The sequence below is a fragment of the Oncorhynchus masou genome, chromosome 24, assembly GCF_036934945.1.
Source record: "Oncorhynchus masou masou isolate Uvic2021 chromosome 24, UVic_Omas_1.1, whole genome shotgun sequence".
NCBI classification, from domain to species: domain Eukaryota; kingdom Metazoa; phylum Chordata; class Actinopteri; order Salmoniformes; family Salmonidae; genus Oncorhynchus; species Oncorhynchus masou.
In genome coordinates, this window is record NC_088235.1 from 109,347,893 (window position 1) to 109,373,671 (window position 25,779).

At 44.8% G+C, this 25,779-nt stretch overlaps 4 protein-coding genes across 9 annotated transcripts in view; 2 read left to right on the forward strand and 2 right to left on the reverse strand.

The window, feature by feature from the left end:
• Positions 1–7,762, forward strand: part of meltf (melanotransferrin) — a 19,102-nt gene extending 11,340 nt beyond the window's left edge. The window contains exons 12-17 of one of the 2 annotated variants that reach the window (XM_064936086.1): positions 2,716–2,869; positions 6,245–6,312; positions 6,645–6,832; positions 7,110–7,302; positions 7,424–7,505; positions 7,625–7,696. In XM_064936086.1, coding sequence (XP_064792158.1) covers positions 2,716–2,869; positions 6,245–6,312; positions 6,645–6,832; positions 7,110–7,302; positions 7,424–7,479 — 659 coding nt within the window. In that variant the 3' untranslated portion in view covers positions 7,480–7,505; positions 7,625–7,696. Of the gene's footprint in view, positions 1–2,715; positions 2,870–6,244; positions 6,313–6,644; positions 6,833–7,109; positions 7,303–7,423 lie in introns of both variants that reach the window. The other variant, XM_064936085.1, reaches the window with a different exon arrangement.
• Positions 7,763–12,031: 4,269 nt separating this feature from the next.
• On the reverse strand, positions 12,032–13,366 carry ncbp2as2 (NCBP2 antisense 2 (head to head)). Its single transcript, XM_064936094.1, has 2 exons — positions 13,282–13,366; positions 12,032–13,079 (listed from the first exon to the last, which is right to left on the reverse strand). Exon 2 carries the CDS (start codon positions 13,048–13,050, stop codon positions 12,739–12,741), a length of 312 nt encoding a protein of 103 aa, XP_064792166.1. The 5' UTR covers positions 13,051–13,079; positions 13,282–13,366; the 3' UTR covers positions 12,032–12,738.
• Positions 13,367–15,367: 2,001 nt separating this feature from the next.
• On the forward strand, positions 15,368–17,449 carry ncbp2 (nuclear cap binding protein subunit 2). 2 transcript variants are annotated; one of them, XM_064936092.1, is made up of 4 exons: positions 15,368–15,515; positions 16,027–16,208; positions 16,487–16,625; positions 17,009–17,449. In XM_064936092.1, the coding sequence occupies exons 1-4, from the start codon at positions 15,441–15,443 to the stop codon at positions 17,078–17,080; spliced, it is 468 nt and encodes a 155-aa protein (XP_064792164.1). In that variant the 5' UTR covers positions 15,368–15,440; the 3' UTR covers positions 17,081–17,449. The 2 variants fall into 2 exon arrangements, with proteins under 2 accessions (XP_064792164.1, XP_064792165.1); XM_064936093.1 differs by having other exon boundaries at positions 17,179–17,449.
• Positions 17,450–18,620: 1,171 nt separating this feature from the next.
• senp5 (SUMO specific peptidase 5) lies at positions 18,621–25,089 on the reverse strand. 4 transcript variants are annotated; one of them, XM_064936090.1, is made up of 11 exons: positions 25,001–25,089; positions 23,323–23,425; positions 21,908–23,010; positions 21,687–21,792; positions 21,446–21,593; positions 21,278–21,325; positions 21,068–21,145; positions 20,551–20,688; positions 20,090–20,173; positions 19,941–19,991; positions 18,621–19,826 (listed from the first exon to the last, which is right to left on the reverse strand). In XM_064936090.1, the coding sequence occupies exons 3-11, from the start codon at positions 22,860–22,862 to the stop codon at positions 19,716–19,718; spliced, it is 1,719 nt and encodes a 572-aa protein (XP_064792162.1). In that variant the 5' UTR covers positions 22,863–23,010; positions 23,323–23,425; positions 25,001–25,089; the 3' UTR covers positions 18,621–19,715. The 4 variants fall into 4 exon arrangements, with proteins under 4 accessions (XP_064792162.1, XP_064792161.1, XP_064792159.1 ...); XM_064936089.1 differs by lacking the exon at positions 25,001–25,089 and adding an exon at positions 24,042–24,973; XM_064936087.1 differs by lacking the exon at positions 25,001–25,089 and adding an exon at positions 24,039–24,973.
• Positions 25,090–25,779: the final 690 nt, after the last annotated feature.

Genomic DNA, 25,779 nt, shown 5'->3' on the forward strand with positions numbered 1-25,779 from the left:
ACTGTCTCTCTCTCCTTCTGTCCTCCTCAGTAGATCTGACTGTCTCTCTCTCCTTCTGTCCTCCTCAGTAGATCTGACTGTCTCTCTCTCCTTCTGTCCTCCTCAGTAGATCTGACTGTCTCTCTCTCCTTGTCCTCCTCAGTAGATCTGACTGTCTCTCTCTCCTTCTGTCCTCCTCAGTAGATCTGACTGTCTCTCTCTCCTTCTGTCCTCCTCAGTAGATCTGACTGTCTCTCTCCTCCTGTCCTCCTCAGTAATCTGACTGTCTCTCTCTCCTTCTGTCCTCCTCAGTAATCTGACTGTCTCTCTCTCCTTCTGTCCTCCTCAGTAGATCTGACTGTCTCTCTCTCCTTCTGTCCTCCTCAGTAATCTGACTCTCTCTCCTTCTGTCCTCCTCAGTAGATCTGACTGTCTCTCTCTCCTTCTGTCCTCCTCAGTAATCTGACTGTCTCTCTCTCCTTCTGTCCTCCTCAGTAGATCTGACTGTCTCTCTCTCCTTCTGTCCTCCTCAGTAGATCTGACTGTATCTCTCTCCTTCTGTCCTCCTCAGTAATCTGACTGTCTCTCTCTCCTTCTGTTCTCCTCAGTAGATCTGACTGTCTCTCTCTCCTTCTGTCCTCCTCAGTAATCTGACTGTCTCTCTCTCCTTCTGTCCTCCTCAGTAATCTGACTGTCTCTCTCTCTCCTTCTGTCCTCCTCAGTAGATCTGACTGTCTCTCTCTCCTTCTGTCCTCCTCAGTAATCTGACTGTCTCTCTCTCCTTCTGTCCTCCTCAGTAGATCTGACTGTCTCTCTCTCCTTCTGTCCTCCTCAGTAGGTCTGACTGTCTCTCTCTCCTTCTGTCCTCCTCAGTAATCTGACTGTCTCTCTCTCCTTCTGTCCTCCTCAGTAGATCTGACTGTCTCTCTTCTCCTGTCCTCCTCAGTAGATCTGACTGTCTCTCTTCTCCTGTCCTCCTCAGTAGATCTGACTGTCTCTCTCCTTCTGTCCTCCTCAGTAGATCTGACTGTCTCTCTCTCCTTCTGTCCTCCTCAGTAGATCTGACTGTCTCTCTCTCCTTCTGTTCTCCTCAGTTGATCTGACTGTCTCTCTCTCCTTCTGTTCTCCTCAGTAGATCTGACTGTCTCTCTCTCCTTCTGTCCTCCTCAGTAGATCTGACTGTCTCTCACTCTCCTTCTGTCCTCCTCAGTAGATCTGACTGTCTCTCTCTCCTTCTGTCCTCCTCAGTAGATCTGACTGTCTCTCTCTCCTTCTGTCCTCCTCAGTAATCTGACTCTCTCTCCTTCTGTCCTCCTCAGTAGATCTGACTGTCTCTCTCTCCTTCTGTCCTCCTCAGTAGGTCTGACTGTCTCTCTCTCCTTCTGTTCTCCTCAGTAATCTGACTGTCTCTCTCTCCTCCTGTCCTCCTCAGTAGATCTGACTGTCTCTCTCTCCTTCTGTCCTCCTCAGTAGATCTGACTGTCTCTCTTCTCCTGTCCTCCTCAGTAGATCTGACTGTCTCTCTCTCCTTCTGTCCTCCTCAGTAGATCTGACTGTCTCTCTCTCCTTCTGTCCTCCTCAGTAGATCTGACTGTCTCTCTCTCCTTCTGTCCTCCTCAGTAGATCTGACTGTCTCTCTTCTCCTGTCCTCCTCAGTAGATCTGACTGTCTCTCTCTCCTTCTGTCCTCCTCAGTAGATCTGACTGTCTCTCTCTCCTTCTGTCCTCCTCAGTAGATCTGACTGTCTCTCTCTCCTCCTGTCCTCCTCAGTAATCTGACTGTCTCTCTCCTCCTGTCCTCCTCAGTAATCTGACTGTCTCTCTCTCCTCCTGTCCTCCTCAGTAATCTGACTGTCTCTCTCCTTCTGTTCTCCTCAGTAATCTGACTGTCTCTCTCTCCTCCTGTCCTCCTCAGTAATCTGACTGTCTCTCTCTCCTCCTGTCCTCCTCAGTAATCTGACTGTCTCTCTCTCCTTCTGTTCTCCTCAGTAATCTGACTGTCTCTCTCTCCTCCTGTCCTCCTCAGTAGATCTGACTGTCTCTCTCTCCTTCTGTCCTCCTCAGTAGATCTGACTGTCTCTCTTCTCCTGTCCTCCTCAGTAGATCTGACTGTCTCTCTCTCCTTCTGTCCTCCTCAGTAGATCTGACTGTCTCTCTCTCCTCCTGTCCTCCTCAGTAATCTGACTGTCTCTCTCTCCTCCTGTCCTCCTCAGTAGATCTGACTGTCTCTCTCTCCTTCTGTCCTCCTCAGTAGATCTGACTGTCTCTCTCTCCTCCTGTCCTCCTCAGTAATCTGACTGTCTCTCTCTCCTCCTGTCCTCCTCAGTAGGTCTGACTGTCTCTCTCTCTCCTTCTGTCCTCCTCAGTAATCTGACTGTCTCTCTCTCCTTCTGTCCTCCTCAGTAATCTGACTGTCTCTCTCTCCTTCTGTCCTCCTCAGTAGATCTGACTGTCTCTCTCTCCTCCTGTCCTCCTCAGTAGATCTGACTGTCTCTCTCTCCTCCTGTCCTCCTCAGTAGGTCTGTCTCTCTCTCTCCTCCTGTCCTCCTCAGTAATCTGACTGTCTCTCTCTCCTTCTGTCCTCCTCAGTAATCTGACTGTCTCTCTCTCCTCCTGTCCTCCTCAGTAATCTGACTGTCTCTCTCTCCTCCTGTCCTCCTCAGTAATCTGACTGTCTCTCTCTCCTTCTGTCCTCCTCAGTAATCTGACTGTCTCTCTCTCCTTCTGTCCTCCTCAGCCGCTGGAGGTTTCTTTAAGAACAGCTGTGTCCCTGGTGCCAATCAGCCTGGTTTCCCTGGCAACCTGTGTGACCTGTGTGTGGGGGACAACAAAGGGCAGAACAAGTGTGAGAAAGGCAAGGACCTGTTTGACGGATACGATGGAGCGTTCAGGTACAGTACAACTTCCTGATCCATTTAAAGACAGATTGAGGTCTCTGTTCGGTCTGTGAAGCTGACTCTATTCAGTCCGTGAAGCTGACTCTGTTCAGTCTGTGAAGCTGACTCTGTTCAGTCTGTGAAGCTGACTCTGTTCAGTCTGTGAAGCTGACTCTATTCAGTCTGTGAAGCTGACTCTATTCAGTCTGTGAAGCTGACTCTATTCGGTCTGTGAAGCTGACTCTGTTCAGTCTGTGAAGCTGACTCTATTCAGTCTGTGAAGCTGACTCTATTCGGTCTGTGAAGCTGACTCTGTTCAGTCTGTGAAGCTGACTCTGTTCAGTCTGTGAAGCTGACTCTATTCAGTCTGTGAAGCTGACTCTATTCAGTCTGTGAAGCTGACTCTATTCAGTCTGTGAAGCTGACTCTATTCAGTCTGTGAAGCTGACTCTATTCGGTCTGTGAAGCTGACTCTATTCAGTCTGTGAAGCTGACTCTATTCAGTCTGTGAAGCTGACTCTGTTCAGTCTGTGAAGCTGACTCTATTCGGTCTGTGAAGCTGACTCTATTCAGTCTGTGAAGCTGACTCTGTTGTTCTGTGAAGCTGACTCTATTCAGTCTGTGAAGCTGACTCTGTTCAGTCTGTGAAGCTGACTCTATTCGGTCTGTGAAGCTGACTCTATTCGGTCTGTGAAGCTGACTCTATTCAGTCTGTGAAGCTGACTCTATTCAGTCTGTGAAGCTGACTCTGTTCAGTCTGTGAAGCTGACTCTATTCGGTCTGTGAAGCTGACTCTATTCAGCCTGTGAAGCTGACTCTATTCAGTCTGTGAAGCTGACTCTGTTCGGTCTGTGAAGCTGACTCTATTCAGTCTGTGAAGCTAACTCTATTCAGTCTGTGAAGCTGACTCTGTTCAGTCTGTGAAGCTGACTCTGTTCGGTCTGTGAAGCTGACTCTATTCAGCCTGTGAAGCTGACTCTATTCAGTCTGTGAAGCTGACTCTGTTCGGCCTGTGAAGCTGACTCTATTCAGTCTGTGAAGCTGACTCTGTTCGGTCTGTGAAGCTGACTCTGTTCAGTCTGTGAAGCTGACTCTATTCGGTCTGTGAAGCTGACTCTATTCGGTCTGTGAAGCTGACTCTGTTCGGTCTGTGAAGCTGACTCTATTCGGTCTGTGAAGCTGACTCTATTCGGTCTGTGAAGCTGACTCTATTCGGTCTGTGAAGCTGACTCTATTCGGTCTGTGAAGCTGACTCTGTTCGGTCTGTGAAGCTGACTCTGTTCAGTCTGTGAAGCTGACTCTATTCAGTCTGTGAAGCTGACTCTATTCGGTCTGTGAAGCTGACTCTATTCGGTCTGTGAAGCTGACTCTATTCAGTCTGTGAAGCTGACTCTGTTCAGTCTGTGAAGCTGACTCTATTCGGTCTGTGAAGCTGACTCTATTCGGTCTGTGAAGCTGACTCTATTCGGTCTGTGAAGCTGACTCTATTCAGTCTGTGAAGCTGACTCTGTTCAGTCTGTGAAGCTGACTCTATTCGGTCTGTGAAGCTGACTCTGTTCGGTCTGTGAAGCTGACTCTATTCGGTCTGTGAAGCTGACTCTATTCGGTCTGTGAAGCTGACTCTATTCGGTCTGTGAAGCTGACTCTATTCAGTCTGTGAAGCTGACTCTGTTCAGTCTGTGAAGCTGACTCTATTCGGTCTGTGAAGCTGACTCTATTCGGTCTGTGAAGCTGACTCTATTCAGTCTGTGAAGCTGACTCTATTCAGTCTGTGAAGCTGACTCTATTCAGTCTGTGAAGCTGACTCTATTCAGTCTGTGAAGCTGACTCTATTCAGTCTGTGAAGCTGACTCTGTTCGGTCTGTGAAGCTGACTCTATTCAGTCTGTGAAGCTGACTCTATTCAGTCTGTGAAGCTGACTCTATTCGGTCTGTGAAGCTGACTCTGTTCAGTCTGTGAAGCTGACTCTATTCAGTCTGTGAAGCTGACTCTATTCAGTCTGTGAAGCTGACTCTATTCGGTCTGTGAAGCTGACTCTATTCGGCCTGTGAAGCTGACTCTGTTCAGTCTGTGAAGCTGACTCTATTCAGTCTGTGAAGCTGACTCTATTCGGTCTGTGAAGCTGACTCTATTCAGTCTGTGAAGCTGACTCTATTCAGTCTGTGAAGCTGACTCTATTCAGTCTGTGAAGCTGACTCTATTCAGTCTGTGAAGCTGACTCTATTCAGTCTGTGAAGCTGACTCTGTTCAGTCTGTGAAGCTGACTCTATTCAGTCTGTGAAGCTGACTCTATTCAGTCTGTGAAGCTGACTCTATTCAGTCTGTGAAGCTGACTCTGTTCAGTCTGTGAAGCTGACTCTATTCAGTCTGTGAAGCTGACTCTGTTCAGTCTGTGAAGCTGACTCTATTCAGCCTGTGAAGCTGACTCTATTCAGTCTGTGAAGCTGACTCTATTCAGCCTGTGAAGCTGACTCTATTCGGTCTGTGAAGCTGACTCTGTTCGGTCTGTGAAGCTGAAACGTGACAGTTTCCGTAATAGAGATGTGAAGGTGATTTGTAATTTAGTGGATGTCTGAAGCGTTTCCCGTGCATGTTGTCTCCGCCAGCGTTGGAGCGCAACCTTTCCGTTTCAATCACACTGTAAAGCTCAACTTCTGCGACTTGAATACAGCCCTTAAGACATAGTCGTTTTATAAAGTGCCAAGACAATTCCATTGTAGTTATAACACCATTTACAACGTTATAGTCAAACTATGTATATCGGCCTTGGTTTGTTGTAATTGTAGACCGTAGGGAACATTCTAGAGAGAGATAGCATCATTGACATATACATTTGTTAATATACATTAACATTAACATTTGAGTCATTTAGCAGACATTCTTATCCGGAGAGACTTACAGTAGAGAATGCATACATTTTTGATACTGCCCCCCCCCACTCCCCCTGTGGGAATCGAACCCACAACCCTGACGTTGCAGTTCGTTCAGACATTCCTATGGGGAAAGAGTAGGGTTTTGGAGTAAATGCAGAAAATGAGGTCTGAGGTAAAAACAGACTTGGGAGTTCTTCTACATTCTCTTCCATAAGATGATAGCAGCCAGTTAGCATGATCTTTATGGATGATTACACTTTATGGGGTTTTTGTGAATGACATAAATTCAACAACAACAACAACGACGTTAGCTGATGAAGATAATCTCATAGAACAAACCGCGTCAGATCTCCTCAACCTGTGTTTACCACAGAGCTTATTTTCTACCTTTCTCCAAAAACACTACAACAACAAAAAAAACGCCATTCATTTTCTCCATAGTCTTTGTCCAACGAACCGTGGCAGAGTTAGTGTCAACATAAAGACCCCATTTACTATTTAACTCTATTTGTATCAGGTGTTTGGCCACGGGAACTGGAGAGGTGGCCTTCATCAAGCACACCACTGTCTTCCAAAACACTGATGGTAAGTGTGTGTGTGTGTGTGTGTGTGTGTGTGTGTGTGTGTGTGTGTGTGTGTGTGTGTGTATACCATCTCTGATCAGGAAACCAACCATTGTTATCATTGCACCATAACCCCACTACCGAAACCATAAACCCATAACCCCACTACCAGAATCATAAACTTGTTCAGAGGATGTGGAAATGTTTTCCAGTCATTAACAACTTGCTGACACGTTGCTCTTTGACTCCATAACTTCATATCAGTATTTGTGAATTAGGAGAGTTATCTATGTATATCTGCGGTAAGTTATCTATCTCCATGTATCTCTGTGTGTTTATCTCTCTGTCCTCTAGGTAATTCAGGTGAGTCATGGGCCATTGACCTGCAGTCTAAGGACTTCCAGCTGCTGTGTCCCCATGGCTCCAGGGCAGAGGTCACCCAGTATGCCCACTGTAACCTGGCCCGCGTCCCTTCCCACGCCGTTATGGTACGGCCCGACACCAACATCTACGCCCTCTATGGCCTGCTGGACAAAGCACAGGTACGACTGGCCGGGCCATTGGTTTGTTGAGTGACTGATTGGTTGATTAGTTGATTTATTGAATGATTGGTTGATTTATTGGTTATTTTATTGAGTGATTGGATTGATTTGTTGACTGTTTGAGTGAGTGAGTGTTTGGTCGATTTGTTGATTGATTGTATGCATGTGGCATAACATAACTATATATCCCTTCTACACCAACCTTAAAACAGTGAACTACATGCTGATAAAACCAAGTGGTAGTTGATACACTTGTGTCCTCTTCATCTCCCTCCAGGAGTACTATAGTAGTGACACGGGTTCAGCGTTCAAGATGTTTGACTCGTCTAAGTACCAGGGCTCTGACCTCATCTTCAAAGACTCCACTGTCAGCATGATCGGAGTGGCCGAGAGGAAGACCTATGACAAGTGGCTGGGACAGGGCTACATGGACTCACTTACCAACATGGAGTGCAACTCCTCTGCTAAAGGTACTGTACACAAACTCACACACACTCTCTTTGATCTATCTCATTTTACTGATGGTAATGCTTTGGGAACAGTAGCTTTCCTATGTGCTGGTGTACTGAAGTATATTTGTTTGGCCTACAGCGCTGTCTTCCCTGCTCCTGGTGGTTCTGATGAGCTCCATCTTCCTCTGGATGTAAGAAGCCATGTCCTAACCCAACCCAGCCTCTGTCCAAGTTCCAGCCCCAACCCAGCCCCCTGTCCAAGTTCCAACCCTAACCCAGCCCCCCTGTCCAACTTCCAGCCCCAACCCAGTCCCCTTCCAAGTTCCAGCCCCAACCCAGCCTCTGTCCAAGTTCCAGCCCCAACCCAGCCCCCCTGTCCAAGTTCCAACCCTAACCCAGCCCCCCTGTCCAAGTTCCAGCCCCAACCCAGTCCCCTTCCAAGTTCCAGCCCCAACCCAGCTCCCTGTCCAAGTTCCAGCCCAGTCCCCTGTCCAAGTTCCAGCCCCAACCCAGTCCCCTTCCAAGTTCCAGCCCCAACCCAGTCCCCTTCCAAGTTCCAGCCCCAACCCAGTCCCCTTCCAAGTTCCAGCCCCAACCCAGTCCCCTTCCAAGTTCCAGCCCCAACCCAGCCCCCCTGTCCAAGTTCCAGCCCCAACCCAGCCCCCCTGTCCAAGTTCCAGCCCCAACCCAGTCCCCTTCCAAGTTCCAGCCCCAACCCAGTCCCCTTCCAAGTTCCAGCCCCAACCCAGCCCCCCTGTCCAAGTTCCAGCCCTAACCCAGTCCCCTTCCAAGTTCCAGCCCCAACCCAGTCCCCTTCCAAGTTCCAGCCCCAACCCAGCCCCCCTGTCCAAGTTCCAGCCCTAACCCAGTCCCCTTCCAAGTTCCAGCCCCAACCCAGTCCCCTTCCAAGTTCCAGCCCCAACCCAGCCCCCCTGTCCAAGTTCCAGCCCCAACCCAGTCCCCTTCCAAGTTCCAGCCCCAACCCAGTCCCCTTCCAAGTTCCAGCCCCAACCCAGTCCCCTTCCAAGTTCCAGCCCCAACCCAGTCCCCTTCCAAGTTCCAGCCCCAACCCAGTCCCCTTCCAAGTTCCAGCCCCAACCCAGCCCCCTGTCCAAGTTCCAGCCCCAACCCAGCCCCCTGTCCAAGTTCCAGCCCCAACCCAGTCCCCTTCCAAGTTCCAGCCCCAACCCAGTCCCCTTCCAAGTTCCAGCCCCAACCCAGCCCCCCTGTCCAAGTTCCAGCCCTAACCCAGTCCCCTTCCAAGTTCCAGCCCCAACCCAGTCCCCTTCCAAGTTCCAGCCCCAACCCAGCCCCCCTGTCCAAGTTCCAGCCCTAACCCAGTCCCCTTCCAAGTTCCAGCCCCAACCCAGTCCCCTTCCAAGTTCCAGCCCCAACCCAGCCCCCTGTCCAAGTTCCAGCCCCAACCCAGCCCCTGTCCAAGTTCCAGCCCCAACCCAGTCCCCTTCCAAGTTCCAGCCCCAACCCAGTCCCCTTCCAAGTTCCAGCCCCAACCCAGTCCCCTTCCAAGTTCCAGCCCCAACCCAGCCCCCTGTCCAAGTTCCAGCCCCAACCCAGCCCCTGTCCAAGTTCCAGCCCCAACCCAGCCCCCTGTCCAAGTTCCAGCCCCAACCCAGTCCCCTTCCAAGTTCCAGCCCCAACCCAGCCCCCTGTCCAAGTTCCAGCCCCAACCCAGCCCCCTGTCCAAGTTCCAGCCCCAACCCAGCCCCCTGTCCAAGTTCCAGCCCCAACCCAGCCCCCCTGTCCAAGTTCCAGCCCCAACCCAGTCCCCTTCCAAGTTCCAGCCCCAAACCCAGTCCCCTTCCAAGTTCCAGCCCCAACCCAGTCCCCTTCCAAGTTCCAGCCCCAACCCAGCCCCCTGTCCAAGTTCCAGCCCCAACCCAGTCCCCTTCCAAGTTCCAGCCCTAACCCAGTCCCCTTCCAACTTCCAGCCCCAACCCAGTCCCCTTCCAAGTTCCAGCCCCAACCCAGCCCCCTGTCCAAGTTCCAGCCCCAACCCAGCCCCCTGTCCAAGTTCCAGCCCCAACCCAGCCCCCTGTCCAAGTTCCAGCCCCAACCCAGTCCCCTTCCAAGTTCCAACCCTAACCCAGTCCCCTTCCAAGTTCCAGCCCCAACCCAGCCCCCTGTCCAAGTTCCAGCCCCAACCCAGCCCCCTGTCCAAGTTCCAGCCCCAACCCAGTCCCCTTCCAAGTTCCAGCCCCAACCCAGTCCCCTTCCAAGTTCCAGCCCCAACCCAGTCCCCTTCCAAGTTCCAGCCCCAACCCAGCCCCCTGTCCAAGTTCCAGCCCCAACCCAGCCCTCTGTCCAAGTTCCAACCCTAACCCCTATCCCAGCCTTAACCCCTGTCCAAATCCCTAGTCACATTCCCAGCTTGAACCCCTGTCCAAAACCCTCACCAAATTCCCAGACGCAACACAAAACCTCTGTTTTTGTCCAGCCCCATTCCTTCACCAACCCCAGTAGCTTACTCCCTCTGTAGGGAATCTCTCCTATTCTGCCAAAGCACCAGCAATAACACTACACATTACCACCCAGCACATTACCACCCAGCACATTACCACCCAGTACATTACCACCCAGTACATTACCACCCAGTACATTACCACCCAGCACATTACCACCCAGCACATTACCACCCAGCACATTACCACCCAGCACATTACCACCCAGCACACCACAGCAGCATTTCCTGTCATGTTGGAATCTTTAGAAGATGATGTCTGCATCCCTTCCTGTATCTGATTCATAGCTTATGATTGTACTTTAGATTCATAGCTTGTGATTGTACATTATTCTACGGTATATGTTGATGCTAGGATTTGTGAGTAAGGATAACATGTTGAAAATACTATTTGACTTGGGTCTAAATTATGGTCACCGTTGTTGAGTCAAGGTGCTTCTTGAGTCAGTGAGTCAACGTGCTTTTTGAGCTTGTCTCTCAATGGGGAAAATATCCTGTTTTCTTTGGTTGAGCTACAGAGGATGAAGTCCTTCCCAACCAGAGATGACGAAGGATTGCTATTATGCTTACTGACGGTAACTGCCATATCAGTGTATATGTTTTTACCCGTTACATACTTTACTATGCAGTGTTCGTCTCTCCGCAAGGTGTGTATTGCTTACACCGACTATTGTGAGTACTACTTATGGGCACAAGCCATATCTGGGAATATGGCGTGTTTTGCACATTCTGCCTTTACTGTATAAGCTAATGCCATATCAGTGAATATGCACTGCTTGAACCACAGGATGTGTGTTGTGAAATGTTTTGAAAAGAGTCAAATAGGGGGGGTTTTATTCATATGTTCTCCCCAAATCCTGGAAAGACAAACATTTAAGCCAAGACAACTTGCTCACTATCTGTATTTAGGGTCTTGATTCAATCCGTTACGCGGGAAGTTCAGCGTTACAGTGTGAATAGAGGCCTAGAAGTTTCCATTTGCTTGGCTGGTAATCAAATTCTACGATAAGGATGATGTGAATTATAGCCTACTGATAAACATTATGGATTGGAACCTGCTTGCCCCTGATATGCACTTGTTTTGGAGAGAACATTGAACAAGCCATCCTTGTTTTTTTTGCTTTTGAAACTTAGGTGTACTTTGATTTTAAAGTAATGTGGAATTTTGAAAATTACAGAGTCAGGTTTAAATTCTTATATTACATTTCAATGTTGTACACATGAGCTAAAATCCATCATCTATAACAATAGTGATTATAAGGAATGGAACTCAACCCAACCTTAATTCCTGCATTGTGACGGCGCAGTGTTCGATTTATTTTTGCGTTCCTGTCCAGTAATATCAGCTTGATTTGTATGTGTATTTCAATGAGAGATAAGTTTATATGATGCTCAGCTACCATATCAGTGTATATGCACAGAGTACTGACTCATTTCTGCCAGAAACAAATGCTTGCCTTCAAAGTTATAGCAATTTCTTCAATGAAATGATAAACATGTAACTAATATTTAGTTGCCAGGCCAGTGCGTCTGCATAAGTATTGCTACAAAACTGCTTCTTTAAGAATTCTCTGCTGTTCTTATTAAAAATCTGCATATGGAAGCTACTGGTCCATCGTGACACATTCGTAGTGTCGTAGTCGTTTGTGAATGAGAACCTGTACATTGTGTCAGTCAGCCCATCTACAGAGTCAAGGACCGTGCAATACCGTCCTTGGTTCTGAACCTCACAAACTCTTCCAACAACTTCCATTCAAACTGCCGTTGCAGCAAAGAACGCAAGGACTTCAGTCCATAATTGTGTGCGTGTATATTTCATTGTAACTTTAAACAATCAACGTGGAGATTGTCACGTCCACCAAGAATGTTATTATAGCCTCTTTATGGGCCAACCTATGACAAAGTGAAACAGTGAACTTTTAACATGCAAGGTGAGTTGAGGTTCGTCGACACACAGTAATCCACACAATGCTACACTTAGCCATAGCAGACTCACAAAAAGGCAATTGCTTTTGTACTAGCTAGTAGCTAGCCTAGCATAGCTAGCATAGCATAGCCCTAACTGTCTGCTACACACAATATCAGTATTGTTAAGACGCTGATTTCAAAGATACTGCCGAACTTGTCAGTCAGCTTCCTCCTCGGGTGTAAAACACACGCTGGTGTCGGTGACAAAGTGCTCTATTCAATCCATATCACAATAGAAATGTAAAGGTAAATTCCGATTGAGCCCGACATGCAGCGTTTACAGTGAAAGCCAACATTGCCTTTGAATTTCAATTGGACTTTAGTGCAGAATTTTACACAATACGGATTGATTGAATAGAGGCCTAAACCTTGTGTTTTCTAGTCATGTTTTATCTGAATGGTCTTTTATTGGTAAAATACAAGACATTTAATTTAAAAGCACACTAAGATTTGGCCAATAGGTGAGGACAATCCAAACCTTTAAACACCTCAAGTCATAATATGTCATGGGAACTGACGTGGGACTGCATTACAGCAAACATACTATATGATGGTATTCTGTAAGTCAGATCAGGTAAACGATTCCAGATCTACAAACACAAACTCCTGAATAAATACTACTGGGTAGATTGCAACAAATCTGTCTCCAGTATGTAGACGTGTTACAGTAGGCTAACTCACCACAAACCCAGACCTGTTACAGTAGACTCATCCACCACAAACGCCAACATTCATTATAGGGGCGAAACTTTGTTTTTTAACCAGTCAGAAACACTCCACACTCATTACATGATATCTCCCTGATGGAAAGCTAATCTTCAGTATGTTTTGAGACATAGTAGCTGGTTTACCAGTAGCTTAGTGTTCCCGTCAATATATATAAAAATATTGGCTCAGTGATGTAATAGTAGTCGGCCTAGACAGTTGTGGGACGGGTCATGTTGTCGGTCACGTTATCAACAGTTCACATGATTGTTTGTCTGTCATACAGACAAAAGACTACTGCTTCATTTCTTTAGTTGTCCCTGAGCGTCTCTGAAGCCATCTTTCACCTCCTTGACAAAAGTCTCCCTCACTCTTCTGAACCGGGTCCCGATGTCACCAGCGTCTCGGGGAATCCGTCCGTTTGCCTCTTGCCGAACCTGGCGTAGCGTGTCTGACTTCAGGACCTTCGCCGTCGCAACCTTCCCAGCGATTTGTGCTTTGATGATCGCAAAAGCTGTGATCTGTGCCGCACGTCGGATAGGACGAGACTCCGCTAGTTTCTCAATGACTCGTGGATTGTTCAGGAAAGAGAACAACATACGAATGATGGCCATCTCGCACAGTAAATAAATGGTCTTTTTACCTGTAAAACAAACGACAAGAAAGCTGATGTTATTTCACTGCCCAGAGTTAGCTAACCAGCTAGCTAGCTACTCGTGGTAGTTAGCTGCCTTTCCCGAAAAATACGTTAGTTCATGAGAAAACAGCAATACTCTTTTTATTATAACATGCTATAAGGAGCCACTGGTAAAGTTAAGATTAATATCGAAGAGTTTCTCACATACTTCCTTGTTCATTCAGATGACCGCTACTTTGAGACCCGAGGTTACATCAGAGACACACTGTTCTGCCAGCAGCATAAAAGATGGCGTCAATTTGTGTGGTAATAAAGAATCCTTCAAAATAAAAGCTGACATTTTAAAAACATTGCAATGTGGATAACTAATTCAAAAGATATTACATTTTAATCAATGTCCATTTTTATTGTGCTAATAAGTAAATACAAGAACAAATTTATAGAAACAATTACAAATCTGCTTCTTAAGACGACTATCAATGTATTATAAGTAAAATGGCAGCGGACACGCTTTTATGTGCAAATATTGATATAATAACCATCATATCTAAACCCGGAGTCACTCAATGACAGGCTGTGTGGTCCTCCCGACTATGACTAAATGTAGCATGTAGTATATTAGGCTACAGATTAAATAAACTGTGATGAACTTCACAGGGTATTGAAAGTGCAAGGTGATGAGCTTGATGCTTCATTCCAATAAATATCCAGGGTCTTATTCTGGTGACATGATCATCGATGCTTGGCTGCCGTTTGACAAATAAAAAATAATCTCACTCTTTTGTCCATAATAATGTCATCATGTAGGCTATACCCGTACTATATCTGCGAGCTGTTGGTTAGAACACACCAGCCAATACCAGAGTGGGCACATTCGCTATAAAACGCCACTTTTTTTGTGACAAAATCATCAGTAGATTTGAAAATGTGATGGAAACCCATATAACCTGTAATTTTTATTTGGTACATGGGAATTTTACCACAAAAGTCATTTTTATGTGTCGTATGATCATCACGCACAGACTTCTATCCACAACAAGAACATTTTAACATTTTATTTATGCATATTTTTTAATATTCGCATGAAAATCTGTTGCCAATTGGATGGGAAACTAGCAATAGAATGGAAACATCGTGACAAAAAGGAAAATCACATCAACTGCACTGCCCCTTTAAAAAAACAACAACACCAAAACTAAAACAGGCTGCTTCACATACTTAATTGCCTGCTGATGGGTCAACTGTGGATGGGTTTCCCATTGATTAAAACTGATTAGGTAGGTTTATGCCACCAGAACACACATGGCCCAATGGGCAATTTACCAACAGTTGCCTGGACTTCACAGAAACATGAACATTCATACAGTTACATTGTATGTTCTACAAACCGATGTGATATCAATATTGAATTGAAAAAAAATGCAACTGATATTAATATAGATTTTCCATTTCGGTGCCCAGAACTCATTTAATGGATTTATTCTATAATTGATTGAAATGACTGAATTGTATCATAGTGTTAGACCATTAATTTTTTACTGACACATTTAATGAAACTGGTGATTGAAATTGATGAATGTATCATAGTGTGTGTTAGACCAACATTTTTCGGGTCACTGTGCCAATTTGGATCTGCCTGGATCTGCCTGGTGTACCCCTGAAGTACCCTCTCATGTGCATTTTACCAAGAGGCCTATGGTCTCATTGGTCTTCTCAAGTACAGCCTGTGGATAGGCCAAGTAACCCGAGGGGTCCTAGTACCCCTGCTTGGGAACCAATGTGTTGGACCATGAATTAACTGACACATTTGATGAAATTTCAGACCCATGTTTCACAACACAGGTACTATACTTTTTATATATAGCATAACATGTATTTTGGGGTTTCAAATAGAGTGTATTGCATTGTGGCCAATGTAATGGGTTGAGTAGAAAGTGTTTCTGGGTATACAGACCTCAGTCCCCCATGAAATAACACCATATATAGATTCGACAGATGCTAGTGAGTAATTACAACCCCACTTTTACTTTGGCACCTAGAATAGTTTTCTCTCTGTAAAACAATATGTATTTAATGTAGTGTACTCCATTGGGGACATTTATTTTATCTTGGAACTTGTTTAAAAAACAAACAAATATAATGCAAATGTTATTTAAATATGAACAAATATGAATCATTGTTAACGTTTAGAGAATATTTTTTCTTATATGAATAAATAAATGTTAATTACACATTTTTTTTACTATTACGTGGGGGACTTTTATTTTGAATATTTCTAAATTCCGTGATCCGGAAGTACTTTTTTGTGTTATTGACGAGACGTTGATGTAAGGAACACATTTCTCCGCTCATCTTTGAAGCGACACAATGTCTATTAAGTTGAATGCGCTATTCAGCGACTCCTACGTTGATGTAAGCCAATACAGAGACCAACATTTTAAGGTAAGGAATGGTTTAAATCAATCGGGAACCAACCAGTAGAATAGTTTTGCTAGCCAACGTTAGCTATCTGTTGCGCTAGCAAGCTACCGGTAGCTTGCAACGTGCTGTCTTTTCTTTCAGACAAACGCTGTTTATCACTTACCTGTGGCTTTCAAACCATGAATATTGTATTTAAGGATGATTTCCTCCTAGGAATGGGTCGAAAAGTGTTTTCAAAGAGACCAACCTGTAATTAGCTACAGTTTAAAGAGCAAATCAAACCGACCTCTCTAATCGGACTGTTCTCAAGAGTCTAGACATAACATAATACATTTAAATACGAGACATTGAAATTAGTATATGTTTGGTATGGTTACATGGGATGGAATCTTATTTAAAACGTATATTATACCACAAACGATTACCCATATTAGTGGTGAATAATACTAACAGCTAACATTAGTGTAATTGTCCTCCTGGCTGTGCAGCTACTAGACTCTTTTAAAGATGTTCTCCTCTCTCCATCCTCCAGGGAAATCGATATGAGCAAGAGAAACTGCTGAAGCAGGCTAACACACTCTACGTGGGTAACCTGTCCTTTTACACCACAGAGGAACAAGTGTACGAGCTCTTCTCCAAGAGCGGGGACGTGAAAAGAATAATCATCGGCCTGGATAAGGTGAAGAAGACGGCGTGCGGCTTCTGCTTCGTCGAGTATCCTTTGAAAAAAACTTGTGTGTTTTGGTTCAACATTTTTTAAATTCTATACCCATACACTTAGGGCTCCCGGACCCAGATTAAAACTAGTCCTACACTAAAAAGGACTCCGATTTAAGCCTAGTCCTATCAATCAAATGTATTTATAATGCCCTTTTTTCCATCAGCCGATGTAGTCCTACACTGAAGCACAGTCAGTGGAGAGTGACCATCGGATGTCCAATAGTAGGCTTAATCTGTGTTCCTGGAAACTGGCACCTTGACCCCTGTACCAGATACTACACGCGTACAGATGCTGAAAATGCTATGAGGTTTGTCAACGGGACGCGTCTGGATGACCGCATCATCAGAACTGACTGGGACGCTGGTTTTAAAGAAGGCAGGCAGTACGGCCGTGGCAAGTCCGGTGGTCAGGTAAATTTACACCGGGGAAATGCATGTTTACTACCTCAGAGACGACAACAGTTGTATATTAGTTAGTTAGCTAGTCTCTGGTTGTTTATATTGGAATTGATAGTTTTCACAATTGTAGTTTTCATTAAAGTGGTACTGTTAACTGGTTATTGTTTGGATAAGAACTTTGAAAGTTACTTAACATTACTGTATTAACCCATTAACATGTTTGTCCTGTTGATATGTCATTGTGACCATGTTGTCTTACCTTTCTGGAACTTGATAGGGTCTATCATGAGGAGACAAAGTTCAGTCCTATGTGAACTATGTCACCCCCTAATAGACCCAAATACTTAACAGGGTCTGTGGCAAAACAAACAAGTCAGTCTCTTTTTCCTCCTCAGGTCAGAGACGAATACAGACAAGATTATGACCCAGCCCGGGGGGGCTATGGGAAAGTTGTCTCACGGCCATAAAACTTGTCCTATGCTGTTTCTTTGGGGAGGGCTATGGGGAAACTAGTGTCACGAGCCTGAGTCAACATGTCCTATGCTGTTTCTTTGCCCTTTTCCAGGTAAGAGATGAATATAGACAAGATTATGACCCTGCTCGAGGTGGATGTGGGAAATTAGCTCAGCTGCAGAAACCTCCCGAGGGACGGAACAGTTTAGTTTGGGTTCCAAGCAGACGTCTGCCAGGGTTTTCTAATGACTTGTTTATTTAGAAGTCTTCTGTGAAGCATTTTTCAGTTAACCATAGTTCCAACAGTCATTATGACATACATTTACAAATGTAATTGTCTCCCAAACTGTATACTTTCAAAAAAATAAAATCTTTTTACGTTTTTTTTTCTTCTTTTCTTAAAATGTATCTACTATACGAACTGGAACATTACTTTGGTAATGTGGAGCAACTCTTCTGATCGGATTGAGTAGTTTCTCATGGATGGGTGTGTGTGTGTGTGTGTGTGTGTGTAAACACAGGTTCACTGCTGACTGTTTAAGGTCCATGGACCTGATACCGATGGCTTTTCAGAGTTTATGGCTCCATGGAGAAAAGCTACGGACCTGAAACTTGCCTGTTCGAGTTGCGACAACTACAGCAATTTTGACTAACCTTGACCTAATTCTCCTAACCTGCTGCATAGGCTATAAACCATCAGTGTCCCAACACCAGGATTCAATAGGATGGCAGGTTATAGGCATTGTGGCTTTTAAAGGCAATTTTCGCCTGAGCCGTTATCTTGAATGGGATCTCTGTGTCTGCAGGAACATTGCCTTTTAATTTAAAGCTGCAATGCCAATAGTCTGCGATCGGATTCAATCTGAAGTGCTGCTGACACTTTAAAGGCAACGTTACTGTTACCGCGTCGGCTCGATCGGAAATTACCTTTAAATGTAAACTGAGATTTTAATCGAGCTCGAGTATCAGGGAATCACCACACGCATGCGCCGGTCAGATACACCAAGTAACTTTACAAACGTCACATCACCATTAAACATCCTCATATGGGTGATTGTTTGCTGAAGTAGTTAACATGAACAGACGGATCCATTGAGTCGACAAACATCTGCTCTTTAGTCATTTCCAGAAAGTAAACCACATTCTCCTAATTGAAGAGAATTCAAATAGAATCGACACTGTTCTCTAAAAAGCATAATGGAATCGTAGCTGGGCATCCAAACAACCCTGTGATCTGTCTCAACCTTACCTAAAACTAAAAAGTGTTTGAATGTATTCCGGGATTAACTTGGGAAGGAAACGGTTCCATTTTAGGATGAGACAGCATACATTGGGAACCTTTGAGGACAGTTTACCAATCTAGAGAATCCCAATTTAATCTTCTCTAGGTGTTTTGTCAGCATAACCCTGCAAACACTAACATAGTAACTGAAAATTAAATCAAAATCTGAAAGTTTCTCAAAGAAGATCAACCAGATTAGAGTGATCTGTGAACATTCAATGGTGCAATAGCATTGCTCACACCACCATGTGAGATTTGTCGCATCTACCCCATTATAGAAAGTGATTTATTTAAAAGAGAATTACTGAAGCTAAATGGTTTTGAACATCCAGATCTGTTCACACTTGATTGACATCCAGACATTTTAATCATCTACACCGGTCTTAAAAATGGACAACAACACAAAAGGCATATGTTAGCACCAGGTTTACACTGGGCTGAAATGTGCATTAATGACAGATAGTATAGATGGGATTCAGCAATTTCTACAGCAGCATTTTCTCAATTACAAACGGTCTGTGGACCAGCACCCTCAGATGGGTGATCCTCCAATGAGGAAGATGACCATAGTGGGCCGGGCCCTCATACAATAAAAGGCTTAGAAACGGTTCTACAGCAGTAGCATTAAATTCTTTCTCAGTACACTAAAATGTCAAAATGCACAATGTTTTAACAGCATATTTTCAACAGAAGCAGGAAGAGGTGTGTGTTTTCATGAAGCCATTCTGAGTGGAGCATCATGGGTAATCATAACTCCCTGATAACAAACTGCTGTTTGTGATGCCAAAACGTGGAGTTTCTCAAGAACTAAGAAGCGGTTTGAAATTAACATTAAAACAGTATATTCAGTTAAACGTTAGCCTTCGATGAGTTATTGTTCTCTACCTCACTAGTCAGGCAAACACTACATGATATAAAACAAGAACCTTCAAGTTTCACCTACTGTCCCATATAATCTCCTGTTTACAGTTTAAGAACTGAAGCTAGGAAACGTGTTATAAAACACGGATAGGTCCATTATCGGTCTCAAACCTACCAGCAGAGTTCGCTCCAGGTCAGTCAGCAGTGGAAACTTTGTGAACGTCAACTCAAAAAGAAATTCAAAAGTGCCTCTCATTATCAAGGAATATAAAAACAAAGTCCAACGCTGGACCTCTACTGAAGGACAGATGGATGTTTTCACCGTCTCCGTGTCGCCAGTCAAACAACGCGTCCCATTTCCACTGCACTTCATTCAGCTTCTTGGCTCGTCATGTTTTAGAGTATTAATGGCCCTTCCACAATAAGGGTCAAACAGTCGTTAAAGCCCACGGTCCTGGATGAAAAGGCAGGTGTACTCTCTCTGGAGCTGGGACACTGCGGGTTGATCAGTCATTCAGTTTACAGTCACAGAGCTCTTTGTAAATCCTCTTGCGGACTTTGGGCATGTCGTCTTGTGTAAACTGCAGCGGCTCTTTCAATGCCAGGCACTTGCAGTACTGAGAGAGAAACAAAGCGGGGGAAGAGTTAAATAGGGAAGATTCACCACAAGGAATGTGTGTGTGTGTGTGTGTGTGTGAATTTACAGTACGAGAGGGAAATTCCCCACTCACCTCCAAAATGAAGACTCCACAGTCACTGTCGTTCTTCTGTTGAGGAATACCCTGAGGGTGGGAACCAATCAGAGTCAGTGGTCAACACACGGTCAATCAGAAAGCGGGAGAGAGAGAGAACAGTCACACGGTACCATCTGAAACAATACCTTGTTTATAATCGTCTTCCAGCCTTTCTGATATGCAGCTTGTTTCTTCTCCTCGGCCTCAGCCAGGATATAAGTCAGGATGTTCTGTGGGCCAGATGAACACAGAGGGGTTGAGTTAAATAGTTCACAAATCGACTCCTTCAAGGGTTCCTAAAATGTGGACAACATAGACCACATGTCAAACTCATTCCAAGGAGGGCCTAGTGTCTGCGGGTTTTCGCTCCACCCTTTTACGTGATAAAATAAGGTCACTAATTAGGTCACTAATAAAATAATGTCAATCATTGAAAGGAAAACCCGTAGACACTCGGCCCTCTGGGGAATGAGTTTGTCACCGATGACGTAGACCAATGTTAAAATGATAAATGCTCATCAAATCAAACCAATGTTCCTCAGATCGAGGATAAATATTCAGAAGCAACTGAGTTTGATTGAGAGGCAGAGGACTAAAGTGAGCGTACCTCCATGGTGTATTTGAAGACGATGCCCTGGCTGTCGTAATAGTGGATGTGGTGGTTGGCTATGTCCACTGTGATCAGGGACCAGTGAATCTCCAGGTGGATAGGAATCAACAACAGCCTCTTAGAAAACAGATCCACCTGAGTGAGAGAGAGACAGAGCGAGAGAAACACCAGATTAACCACAATCACGGACATATTCTAATTTAGCTAGTTCTGTGAGACTGACAGTCTCAGATAAACAGTGAGCCTTTACATTTCTGGTCCTGCAGGGTAGCCTAGAGGTTAGAGCGTTGGACTAGTAACCGGAGGTTGCAAGTTCAAACCCCCGAGCTGACAAGGTACAAATCTGTCGTTCTGCCCCTGAACAGGCAGTTAACCCACTGTTCCTAGGCCGTCATTGAAAATAAGAATTTGTTCTTAACTGACTTGCCTGGTAAAATAAAGGTAAAATAAAAAAAATATCTTAACAAACTAGCGATAAATTGGCCACATCTTCCATAACCAACCGCCAGCTTACCTTTTTGGTCCATCTCTTAACCCCTTCGTAGCCTTTGGCCACCAGCTGCCTGTGGAAAAAGCTGTTGAAGAAATGAACCTGCGGGAGAAAAATAGGAAAACATTCAGTAACCTTGGTAACCAAGCAGAAGACCACCCCCATCCTAACAACTCCCTTTCACAATTAACCCTTTGTTGAACATTCTGATCCAGGATCTAATAATGAATGCACCTTGTTCTGTGTAGCATCCATGATCAATTCTCCATACATGTTTATCACCTAGACACACACACACACACACGACAGAAACATGGCAACGTTTGAATTTCAGGTTAGATAATACATAGGCGAATAAGTTTATAAGCAGCAAGCACACAGTTTCCTATCGACCAAAGCTACCTGGTCGTTGACCCAGTTTTGGTCATCCAGTGTGGACAGGTCCTCCAGGGTCAGAGTGTGCTTGTTGTAGGCCACTTTGAAGCACTTCATAGGGGTGGAGGCGAGACCCGCTTTATACTTCATCATTTCCGAGTGGATGTTTAGCTTCCTAGTACAGAGAAATCAACAGAGATGCTATCAGCATAACAATGGAAATCAACAATGAAATCGAAGCTGGTTTGTATCTCAAAACGATTCCTACTTGTCATGGAGGTCAGTGTTACACTTGTTCTTCAGATGCTCCAGGACGTCAGTCTCACTGAGGGGGATAAAGCTCCCGTACTTCACATAGAAGAACGCCAGGAACTCTGAGTGAGTGAGACAGGAATCAATAATAACACCATACATGAGTAAAGTAATATGAACTTAAAATGTATACGATTTAAAAGTAAAAAATAATTAGTAACAATAAAAGTCTAGTACCATGTATAAGGTCTATGATTTCTTCATGGATGTCGTCTTCAGGGTTGGGTTGCTGTGCTGGGTTTGAGACACAGTCCTCCTCTGGCTCAGGGCTTGGAGCCCACACTCCCACCTCACAGTAATCTCTGTGGTCCCACAGAGCGAAGGGGTGGAGGGTGCTGCATAACATAATGCCTGGGGAAACACAGGCTGTGGCTGATGGTTCCACCTCCATAGGGGCGCTACAGTCTGTTGGTTCCTCGTTGGGCACAGCCAATGTACCGTTGGAAAGGGAGACAGCTGCGTCACCAGCCTGGGGCTGCTTCATGACCTCCGTGTTAGAGTCGGTTACCGGCTGTTTGTCTAAACCACAACCATTCTCCTGCTCCATCTCTGAATCAGGAACATGCTCAACCACAGCCTTCATTATAGGTTGAACCACAGAGTTTGTTACTGGTTGAACCACAGACTTGGTCACCAGTTTAACCACAGTGTACGTTAACTTCTGACCGATAGAGTTCATTAAGGGTTGACCCATAGAGTCCGTTAAAGGTTGAGGTTGACTGACAGAGTTGTTTACAAGTTGAGCCACAACATTCATTACAGGTTGACCGACAGAGCTGGTTACAAATGGAGCCAAGGAGCTGGTTACCTCCTCCACAACTGAGTCGTTCGCCAGCTGTCGGATGGCTGTTACCTGCTCCTCTGACATCTGGGTCTTCTCAGAAGAGTGGTGACCACCCGTCCTCTTGGGGGTCTCCCCCAGGGCCTGGCCCCTGCCCTTCCCCAGATGGGCCCTGCGTTGTCTGGGCTTGCCACCTGGAGTCTTCCCATGTGGGTCCTTCCCATTGTGGTGCTTAGAGTTTGGCCCACAGCAGTCACATGCCTTGGGTGTCCTCTTCCTCCCAGAGGAGCGGCCATTGGTGCCCACCAGTGCCGGAGGTGGTGTTTGGGGGACTGAGACGTTATGAACCATGGCTCTGTCCTTAGCTACTACCCCATCCCTTCACAGCTGCTTCTGGCCCAGAGTGCTGGTCCCAGCCCTCAGGGGCACTGAACCAGGGACCCCCCAGTAGATGGAATTTCTGCCTGAGTTGTGGGTGGATAAGGACCCTGGACTAGAGCTGGGATGATAAACAGAAAATTATCGACACCGACCATACTGATCACTTACCGCAGGCATTTTGCTGACATCGTTCATTAAGCACATGAGAAATGTTAAGTTCGAAGTGAAATAAATGTGCAAATATGGGTGATTGTTAATGGGACAATTGATGGCTATAACCATAGCACTTTACAACCATAGCACATAGTACTTATAAAAATAAACAAAACTGTGGTGCACATTAATGTTATAAATGTATCGTTCTACTTATCGATATTGCACGAATTCAGGAAATGTATTGCAATATTTTTGCCCATATCGCCCAGCTAACCTGCACCCTGGCTGGCCAGATAGTTGACAGTTTCAGACTGAAGTCTGAGGGTGGCGAATGGAGGTCCTTCTCAGGGGTTACCCCTTACAAGCCAAGGAAGAAGCTACATTGAAGGAAAGAGAGCTGTTAGGATAGCTTAAATGTGTGAAATTAATGTACTAAGTTTATTTGATGAAAACAGTATTGTTGATAGATAACTAGGCATATTAAAAGAACTGGTGTGACCTGCTATATTGTCAGATGTCCCAACAGTTTAATTAATATACATTACATATATTGCTAATCCTTTACTAAAATAACGTAAATGAGTATCTAATAATGGTGATGTCTGCAACAAATAAACCATTCTGAGCAACTTATCACTTTTTGGGCAACTGAACTTGTCTGTGAGGTCGTTAGCTCGCTAATAGTGTGCTCAGCCATGTTTACAATAACTTGAGCTGCTTTTGCGTCTTGCAATCGATGATTGGATAACTATTCCTCTACTGTTGTAACGCTGTAGCGTGTGAATGTTGTGTAGCTAAACACAGAAGAGTCATGAAAACGTTGGAGTATCGAACAAGCTAGCTAGCATAGCAAGCTGACTATAGCTAGCTACTAACACAAATGGTTTCCTGTTTCCATGGCTGAAAATGCGATCTGCACAGAGACACCGCTTTAACTCGTTCTTACAGTATCGATAACTCATAAGCACAACTAAAAAGCACATATATTACCACATTTCTGCAATCGTCAAACAAGTTTCAGCGATGACAAACAACTCTCACTTGTGTGATCAAACAATCCATCTCATTAGTTTGCCGTCGCTTACCGATTGCGTCACATTTCAGCGCAAACGGTTCTCACTAGCTACCACGACCACAAAGTCAAAATTGCTGGTCGTTATCAATAAAAAGTGCAGTGTTCAATTTACCTGCTGGCGGGTAAGAAGACCCCCCAGCTCTGCTAAAACCATTGACTCCTGCTTGCCGTTTTCAAGGTATTGGTAAATAAACATGAACTATTTGGTTGTAATATCATCACCTCTTGGAAAGCATAGTCAGAACTACACATTTCCGATTATTCTATGTTTGACAAATGCGCATATTTAGCTCTATCATCAAAGTTGTACAGCAAGTAACTGTGGAGCACATGGGGATGTGTGTTACTCCTCAGCCTTATTTAACTAGTCAAGTCAGTTAAGAACAAATTCTCATTTACAATGGACGGCCTAAGAACAGTGGGTTAACTGCCTTGTTCAGGGGCAAAACGACAGATTTTTCACCTCGTCAGCTCGGGGATTAGATCTAGTAACCTTTTGGTTACTGGTTAAAAGCTCTAACCACTAGGTTACCTGCAGCCCCAAAACATTAACGGAAAGGTTAACCCATTTTGAAGGTTATATTGTTTTTGTCCATCTCCGAGTGATGGTCTATCGACTCCGTTGGTCATTTCATGTTTTCATGAGTATCTTTGAGTTATTGGCGTTCAAGCAGGCAGAAATCCGTCCGGTATGACGTCATGATCATCATGATAAACTCGCACTCACTACACTGGAAGTTTATAGGAAAACTACTTTTAGATCGCCAAAAACGTATATCATACATGCCAGATTTCGATACTGGTCGATGTCATAACTCGGGAGGATGTCTTCTCTTGAATTGATCACATATTGATCATATATTTGCGGTATTCCTACCTTGAAAAATGTGTAATTTAAGGTCTAGCACATTTTTCCTGTTTGTCTGCCTCTTTAGTCCAGGGTGCATTGCATGGTGCTGTTGCCAGAGATATTATAGGAAGGAGATAGGAATCCAATGAATGCATGAAGGAACTGATAAAGCCTCACCCAGCAGACGGTCGACCAATCGCATTCACATAAATTCATTCTGGCTATTCTGATTTCAGAGCACTCGTTTGAGTGTGCCAGAGTGCAGAATAACTGATGAATTTATGAATGCGTAACACCCATTGAATATGACCGGTGTCAGTAAATGTCGGCAAAAATTGGTGGCTGAATAAATACTTTGTTGCCTCACTGTAGGTGTATACTTATTTTCCACCATAATTTACAAATAAATTAATTATAAATCCTACAATGTGATTTTCTGGATTTTTTTCCTTCTCATTTTGTCTGTCATAGTTGAAGTGTACCTATGATGAAAATTACAGGCCTCATCTTTTTAAGTGGGAGAACTTGCACAATTGGTGGCTGACTAAATACTTTTTTGCCCCACTTTATATGATAAACAGAGTAGCAGAGGGGGTAAAAGAGGGGTTGGTGGGTGGCGGGACACAATTCAGAGAGTCCGGGTAGCCAATGTGCGGGAGCACCGTTTAGTTGGGCTAATTGAGGTAGTATGTACATGAATGTATAGTTAAAGTGACTATGCAAATTTGATTAACAGAGAGTAGCAGCAGCGTAAAAGAGGGGTTGGGGGCACACAATGCAAATAGTCTGGGTAGTCATTTGATTAC

Excerpts from the sequence above, each read along its gene's own strand:
- ncbp2 (XM_064936093.1), top strand. The coding sequence starts at position 15,441 with ATGTCTATTAAGTTGAATGCGCTATTCAGCGACTCCTACGTTGATGTA. Across the intron at positions 15,516-16,026 it reads ACAGAGACCAACATTTTAAG|GGAAATCGATATGAGCAAGA; the intron begins GTAAGGAATGGT and ends TCCATCCTCCAG. Across the intron at positions 16,626-17,178 it reads GTGGCAAGTCCGGTGGTCAG|GTAAGAGATGAATATAGACA; the intron begins GTAAATTTACAC and ends GCCCTTTTCCAG.
- senp5 (XM_064936090.1), bottom strand. The coding sequence starts at position 22,862 with ATGGTTCATAACGTCTCAGTCCCCCAAACACCACCTCCGGCACTGGTG. Across the intron at positions 21,793-21,907 it reads AATCATAGACCTTATACATG|AGTTCCTGGCGTTCTTCTAT; the intron begins GTACTAGACTTT and ends TCACTCACTCAG. Across the intron at positions 19,992-20,089 it reads GGAAGACGATTATAAACAAG|GGTATTCCTCAACAGAAGAA; the intron begins GTATTGTTTCAG and ends TCCCACCCTCAG.
- ncbp2as2 (XM_064936094.1), bottom strand. The coding sequence starts at position 13,050 with ATGGCCATCATTCGTATGTTGTTCTCTTTCCTGAACAATCCACGAGTC.